Source organism: Quercus robur, chromosome 2, assembly GCF_932294415.1.
Source record: "Quercus robur chromosome 2, dhQueRobu3.1, whole genome shotgun sequence".
Lineage (NCBI taxonomy): Eukaryota > Viridiplantae > Streptophyta > Magnoliopsida > Fagales > Fagaceae > Quercus > Quercus robur.
The window spans coordinates 69,799,052-69,806,731 of NC_065535.1; the positions used below are offsets into that span (position 1 = coordinate 69,799,052).

At 32.7% G+C, this 7,680-nt stretch overlaps 1 protein-coding gene across 1 annotated transcript; it reads left to right on the forward strand.

Annotated features, from left to right (window-relative positions):
* The first annotated feature begins 606 nt into the window (after window positions 1–606).
* Window positions 607–2,118, forward strand: LOC126702544 (alkane hydroxylase MAH1-like). Its single transcript, XM_050401271.1, has one exon. It carries the CDS (start codon window positions 607–609, stop codon window positions 2,116–2,118), a length of 1,512 nt encoding a protein of 503 aa, XP_050257228.1.
* The last annotated feature ends 5,562 nt before the right edge of the window (window positions 2,119–7,680 follow it).

The window sequence follows — 7,680 nt, forward strand, 5'->3', positions numbered from 1 at the left end:
AGCATATGAAATTAATAATTTCAAAAATTGTGTGCTCAAATTAGTGGAAATAATTAAATATTTGACAATTCACTTAAGAAACACTATTATTCTCTTAACTAAATTATTCTTAGTAATTTACATTATTCTATTTCAATTACGTGTGATTTAATTGAAATTAATTCCTAAAATATTATAACACATAATGAGTATCGTTCATGTGCCATATCAATAAGTACCTATTAAAATTTTCAAAATGAACTTAAGGTGTAAATGCATATTGAGTGGGATATTGGTTAGCATATAAAAAGGTAAAAACATCAACTATCCAAGTTTCTGCCAAGTGACGCATATCTTAAAATTTTCTTTATTTAGCCTTCCAACTCATAAAATTTATGTCAATGGAAATATTAATTATCACGGTCAAATGGGTAATTTCATTTATTTTCATGTAATTATCTATAGATGGTCATGAACTCTTTATACGTAAGGAATTTATATGAAAAAAAGAGAGTATTATGGAAAGTACATTTATTTTTATATCACTAAATATACTTACCATACATCCCTATAAAAGTCATCCAAATCTGCGACTTTGTGGAAATCTCAAAGGTTCTACCAACTCCAATGGCCATAGTTCTTTTGTACCCTGTAGCAATATTTTTAAGCTTCCTTTTTCTTTACCATTGGAGATGGAACAAAACCTCATTCATCACAAATTGGCCAATCGTCGGAATGCTCCCGGGCTTTCTTCTCAATGCATCGCATGTGCATGAGTACCTAACTTCCCTTCTCAAATTTTATGGGGGCACTTTCGAGTTTCAGGGTGGTTGGTTAACTGGCATTAAACTTTTGATCACTAGTGATCACATGAACATCCACCACATTTGTAGCACAAATTTTCCAAACTACGGAAAGGGGAGGAAATTTCGAGAGATTTTTGATGTTCTGGGAGATGGGATTTTTAGTTCTGATCATGACTCGTGGAAATATCAAAGGAAGCTACTTCAGACATTGTTAAAGGACAACAAGTTCAAGTTGTTCTTTGAGGAAGTTGTCAAGGGAAAGGTTGAAAAGGGCCTTATTCCAGTTCTTGATCACATCTCAAGTTTGGGAATTGAGGTTGATTTACAAGACGTTTTTCAACGATTCACCTTTGATAGTGTTTGCTTAATGGTTTTAGGTCATGATCCAAATTGCCTCTCCATTGAATTACCTAAAGTTGCACATTCAAATGCGTTTGATGAAGTGGAGGAAAGTCTGTTATATCGACACCTTGTGCCAGAAAGATGGTGGAAGTTACAAAGAAGGCTGCAGATTGGATCAGAGAAGAAGCTATTACATGCATGGAAAGTTTTTGATGAATTTGTATATGAATGCATCTCAACCAAGCGAGAAGAACAGAACCTCGTGAAGAAGGAGGAATTAAAATTCAACTTGTTTACAGCTATAGTTATGGATGAACAAGAAGGAGAAATGAGTAGTAATATTACCCAATCCAACAAGTTTCTAAGGGACACTACGACAAATCTCTTGGCCGCAGGGAGAGATACCATAAGTTCTGGACTAACTTGGTTTTTTTGGCTTGTTGCAACACACCCATCAGTTGAAGCTAAAATTCTAGAAGAGATCAAAAAGCATCTGGTGGACAATGACAAATGGAGGGTTTCAAACATAGATGAGCTAAGTAAGCTAGTTTATCTACATGGAGCAATATGTGAGACCTTGCGGCTTTTCCCACCCGTACCTTTTGAACACAAAAGTTCAGCTAAATCTGATATTCTTCCTAGCGGCCACTATATCAAACCAAAAACGAGAATTATATACTCTTTATACTCAATGGGAAGGATGGAAAGCATATGGGGCACAGATTGCTTAGAGTTCAAGCCAGAGAGATGGATTTCTGAGCATGGAGGAATAGTGCATGTACCATCTTTCAAATTCATAGCATTTAATGCTGGTGCAAGGACTTGTTTAGGTAAGGATATAACCTTTGTTCAAATGAAAATAATTGCAAGTGCCATCCTTTGGAATTATCGTGTTCATGTGGTAGAGGGCCATCCTGTTTCACCTAGTATCTCCGTTATACTTCACATGAAACATGGTTTGAAGGTGAGGATCAGTAAAAGATTTTTCTGATGGAGAAATTACAGTATTAGCTAGACCACATTGGTGGTAAAGTAATTGTCCTTGTCATCATCGGAATAAAATATGGTTGAAAGTATTGTTTCCAAATAAATATAGTTGTGTGATGCTTGGATTGCGCACTTGCAATATTTCATGTAAGGATTAAATTAGTTATTAGTTGAATATATACCAAATTTATAATGAATATAAACTTTATATATTTATATCCACAATTTTTTATTATTTTATTAAATGTTTGTGTTTCTTAGAGCACCCGCAGCAGATGTGCTAAATGTGCCAAATGCCAAATTTTTGACACATTTAGCACACCAAACACTAAAACAGAGCTTTATCAGATGTTCCAAATGGTAAAAATTATACCACATATGAACAGTACCGTTGCAAATTTGCAACAGTACGGACGAAAATGGTATAAGTTTTATTAATTTTTTATTCTCTTTTCTCTCTCCTCTCTCTTCACTTTATTTTTTTCTCTTCTCTCTTCCTCTTTCTCTCCGCCTCTCCATCTCTGTCTGTGTCTCCTCTTTCTCTTTCTCTCTGACTCTCCCTCTCTTTCTTTGATTGTTGATCTTTCTTTGTGGGCCGAGTCGATTTCGTGGGTAGTGGTGGATCGTCCTTGTTCGTGATTTCATGGGTCTAGGTTGATTCATGGTTCAGTTCTTCGACAAGTGTGAGTCTGGGTTGATTTCGTGGGTTTGGGTGATGGTGGTTTGGCAAGTGTGATATGATTTTGGTGGGTTTTGTAGTTTGATTTCAGTGGGGTGATTTGATTTTGTGATTTGGTGGGTTCGTGGGTCTCTGACTGGCATGGGTCATCGGCTAGGAGATTTGTTGGTCATTGGCGTGGGCATCATATTGGTGGTTGTTTGCTAGATTTCGTGTGTTTGGGTTGTGTGAAATGTGATTTGTGGCTTGGCCACCACTCAACGCCGCCGATCTCACCAAAGACCACCACTCGACGCCGCCGTTCATCTATCTTCTCTATTCCGCTTTGGGTTTTTTTTTTTTTTTTTTTTTTTTTTTTTTTCCTTTTTTCTTTTTTCCGTTCACTTTTTTTGGCTGTTGTTTGATGGGTGGGTTCTGGTGAATCGGTGGTAGTGGGTGGGTCGACTGGTGGGCGAATCGGTGGTAGTGGGTGGGTCGATTGGTGGGCGAATCGGTGGTGGTCTCGATCTCTGTTCTGATCTGTTTTTATCTTTGTTTTTCTGCTTTGGTGGTGGATTTGGTGGCGGTTGATTTTGGTGGTTGTGGTTTTTTTTTTTTTTTTTCCTGGTGATTGTGGCTGCAACAATTTTTCTGGTGGTTGTTGTTGCAGTGGTGGTTGATGATGATGATGATTTTTGATCTGTTTTTGTCTTTGTTTTTCTGTTTTGGTGGTGGATTTGGCGGCGGTTGTGGGTTGATTTTGGTGGTTGTGTTTTTTTTTTTTTTTTCCTGGTGATTGTGGCGGCAACAATTTTTCTGGTTGTTGTTGATGTCGTTGTTGCGGTGGTAGTTGATGATGAGGATGAGGGGAGGAATTTAATATATTATTTTAATGTAGTGAAAATATTATTTTAATGTATAAAATTGAAGTATAAAACATTTGATAAATGAGATGTTGTAAAATGATGTGGTAAAATAATAAAGTAGGTGTTTGATGTTTTAAAATGGCATTTTTTTTACAACGTCTGCTGTGGATGCTCTTATTATACAAAAAAGAAAAAAGAAAAAATTGATTCACAAAACAATTCAATATTAACAATTACGGACCAACCTATCAACATTTGATACTGACAACCTAATATTTCATGTAAGGATTAAATTAGTTATTAGTTGAATATATGCCAAATTTATAATGAATATAAACTTTATATATTTATATCCACAATTTTTTATTATTTTATTAAATGTTTGTGTTTCTTACTATACAAAAAAGAAAAAAGAAAAAATTGATTCACAAAACGATTTAATATTGACAATTATGGACCAACCTATCAACATTTGATACTGGCAACCTAATAATTTCCTTTTTCTTTTATTCCTTCTTTGTTTGACTTCTAAACGTGGTGGTGGATTTCAATTCCGTTACTCTAGATTGTTTTCAAACTTAAATTAATGTTAGGATGTACTTCAAAATTCAAAGTACCAAGTTCTACCCATAAAATACGCGGTAAATAAATATAGACGAAACTATATTATTGGTTTTTAAAGTTTGCCCTGAGAGTGTAATTGGTTTTTCAAGTTTTAAGTGAGCATTATTAGTTCCTTAAATTTTAAAAAATAAGTGTTGATAGTCTTTTTGTTAACTATTGTTACTATTATTGCTTATGTGGCAAACAAAACAATGATGTGACATTTTTTTTTTTAGTGAGGTGACATTTCTTTTTGTTAAAAAGAAGAAAATTATATTTTATATGTATTATGCCACATAATTAATTTTAAAATATACGTACACATGCTTTAATGAAATTAATTAATTAATACATCATTCCATTAAAAACTTAAAAATAAAAATTGGTTAAGTCCCCATTTTCTCTCTCACTTTCTTCCTTTGCAATCTGTTGGCAATACCCAAAATCAAACTCAAACCTGGTTGGTTCATTAGCACAATACCAAAGTTCCTTTTGAGTAAGTAGTGAATACAATTGTTTCAATTTTAAAATATCTTCTTCTCAAATCTAAATCTAATCTAAATCACCCTTTTAGTTTCAATTTCACTGGGTTTCTAATCTAAATCTAACCTTAATCTTCTTCCCAAATCCAAATGTAAGTGTTCACAAGGCATGATGAAGTCATATGGGAAAAAGAAGGAGCAAAGCATATATACATCCAAATTTAGATCCTATTTGAACTAAAGGACCAAAATTGTTTCAGATACAATTGCTTCAACAAAAAAGAAAAAGAAATAGAAGGAAGATTTAATGATAGTTAAGGACTAAAACAGAAAACTAGAAATGATGTTTGAAAGTTCAAATACTAACATTATCAATAAATCCACTGTCGCCCCCCTTCATCCTCAAACAAAAAACCAGGGAAAAAAAACATAATCAATAAGATCTCAAATAAAGCAAATGCAACTCATGGCAGAATGGATGATCTATGATGAGGCATAAAAGGCAGAATGGAGATGAACAATTTGCTTACATTTGAGAATTTTGATGTTTTGGCGTTTTTATTTTAAATCTATTTTAAAAAGAAATCTGATTTGTTATTATTATTATTTTTTTGGTTTTTAAAAAAGCTAATGCGATATGGTGCCACGTCAGTTTTGTAAAATAGTTGTAGTAAAAAGAGGTGAAGTCATTGTTCCATTAGTCACATAGATAATAACACTAATGATAGTTAACAAAAGGACTACCAACACTAATGGCCTGTTTGGAAGTTTAAAAAAGGAGGGAGAGTAGAGTAGAGGGAGGAAGAGTAATTTAATTACCTTGTTTGGAATTTTTTAAGAAATGAGGGGGAGGAGTTTGGAAGGGTTTCAACCACCTCTAACCCCTCATTTTTAATTCCCCCAAATTGGAGAGATTTGGAGGGAGAGTAGAGTAGATAAATTATTGACTAGATAAATTTCCCAATTTACCATTTCTAAATTAATAATAGACCAATGTTGCAAGTTCATTTTTAAATAAGAGTAAATTTTTCTATTTTAATTATTTCCTCTCCTCTCCAATTCTCAGGCATGACATCCACAATCAAAAACCCACATACCATCGCATAGCCACCAATTTTTGAGCATGAGATCCTCTGCCAAAAACCAAATCACAAACACAAATTCACAGGATACAAAATCACAAACACAAATTCAGACCGACCAAGATCCACAAACAAAATCCCCACTTTCTGATCAGCGCATTCAAAATTTCAGATCACAAACACAAATCTCAAACCGATCCATCACCAAGATTTGTCGTGAAAGTGAGAGAGAGGAGATGAATTGTACCCAATCGATTTTGAGATCACGGATGCCATTGTGAGCTCTTGGAGTTGACCATACTAATTCTGAGTCATGACCAAAACAAAACCTAAATCGGACCCAGCCACCATCGACACCAACTTTATCTCTACCGATTTGCGTGGATCGGTGCATGGAAAGTCCCAAAACACCAAATTGGGAGTGAGAGAGAACGACTGAGACTGAGGATCTGTGTAACGTCTTTTGGGTCTTTGGAATTGGAAGAGGGCATTTGGGTCTTTTGACTTGGTGACACTTAAGCAATGGTCATGTGGGAGTCCGTCCATAGTGCACTTAATGTTAGGGTGCATAAAAAATGTCTTAGTTTAAGGTGCAAAGCATTCATTTGAAAAGTTTAGGGTATATAGTTTAAGGTGGTAAAGTGTAATTTTCTCAATTCTTTTTCTATGCTATGAATAATGTATTAAAAGAAAATATAATTATTTTTATTTTGTTATTATTTTATAAGTCTAAGAAGCTAGAATGCCAAGAAGAAATATGAAGGAAAAATTATTAAAATAAAAGAACAAGAAAAGAGATAGTAAATGTTGATGATGATGAAAAAAATATCAATGAAAAAATAATTTTACAAGATGATGAACATAATAATAACATTGACTTAAATAAGGTTGATTAGGTAAGATGATAAAATGAAATTACTATTTTGGCTCATATATTATGTATTATCACTTTCAAGTTTAATAAACTTGAATATGTATTTTATAAACAGATGTTAATTTGATTTATTTATTTAGTTTTGTTAAATATTATTACATAAGTATGATTAAATTAATTATTAGTTGAATATATTCCAAATTTATAATGAATATACATTTTATATATGTATATCAAAATTTTTTATTTTATTAAATTTTTGTGTTTTTTACGATACACAAAAAAAAAAAAAAATCGATTCATGATACGATTCACGTTTTAACAACTATGAACTAACCTATCAACTTTTGACACTGGCAACGTAATAATTTCCTCCTTTTTTATTTTTATTTTTTTGCCTTCTTTGCTTGACTTCTAAACATGGTGGTGGATTTCAATTCTGTTTCACTAGATTGTTTTCAAACTTAAATTAATGTTAGTACGTACTTCAAAATTCAAATGGTATAAAGTTCTACCTATGAAATAGGTGTGCTTTGAAACCAAACCACAAGCCTAACCCTCCTACGCTTGGTGGTAAATAAATATACCCAATTTAAGAGCATTTATATCAACTCATGCAAAAATTTTGTTTACTTTACAGTAAAAACATACTTTTATTTATTTTTTTTATTTTACATACTCATTTTTTAAAACACTTTAAATTAGATTATCTATTTTACACTACATTTTATTAAAATATCAAATTTTCTTGATTTTTTTAATTGTTTTTCTTTCTTCATACACAACAACCACCACCCAGTCTCTTTTACATCTTTAGAATACATAAAAAAAATAACGAAAAAATTAAATACAAAATGAAGAATATTAATGTTATGCAATTACTGTAATAACTTTGTAAATTTACACAACTTTAACTTGATTGACGTGGATGATTTCCTCATTTTCTGATATAAATGCTCTTGGTATGCCTATTATAAAACCCATCCACCTCTGCGACTTAT

Bases quoted from the DNA above. Each gene is read 5' to 3' on its own strand.
- LOC126702544 (XM_050401271.1), top strand. From the start codon at position 607: ATGGCCATAGTTCTTTTGTACCCTGTAGCAATATTTTTAAGCTTCCTT.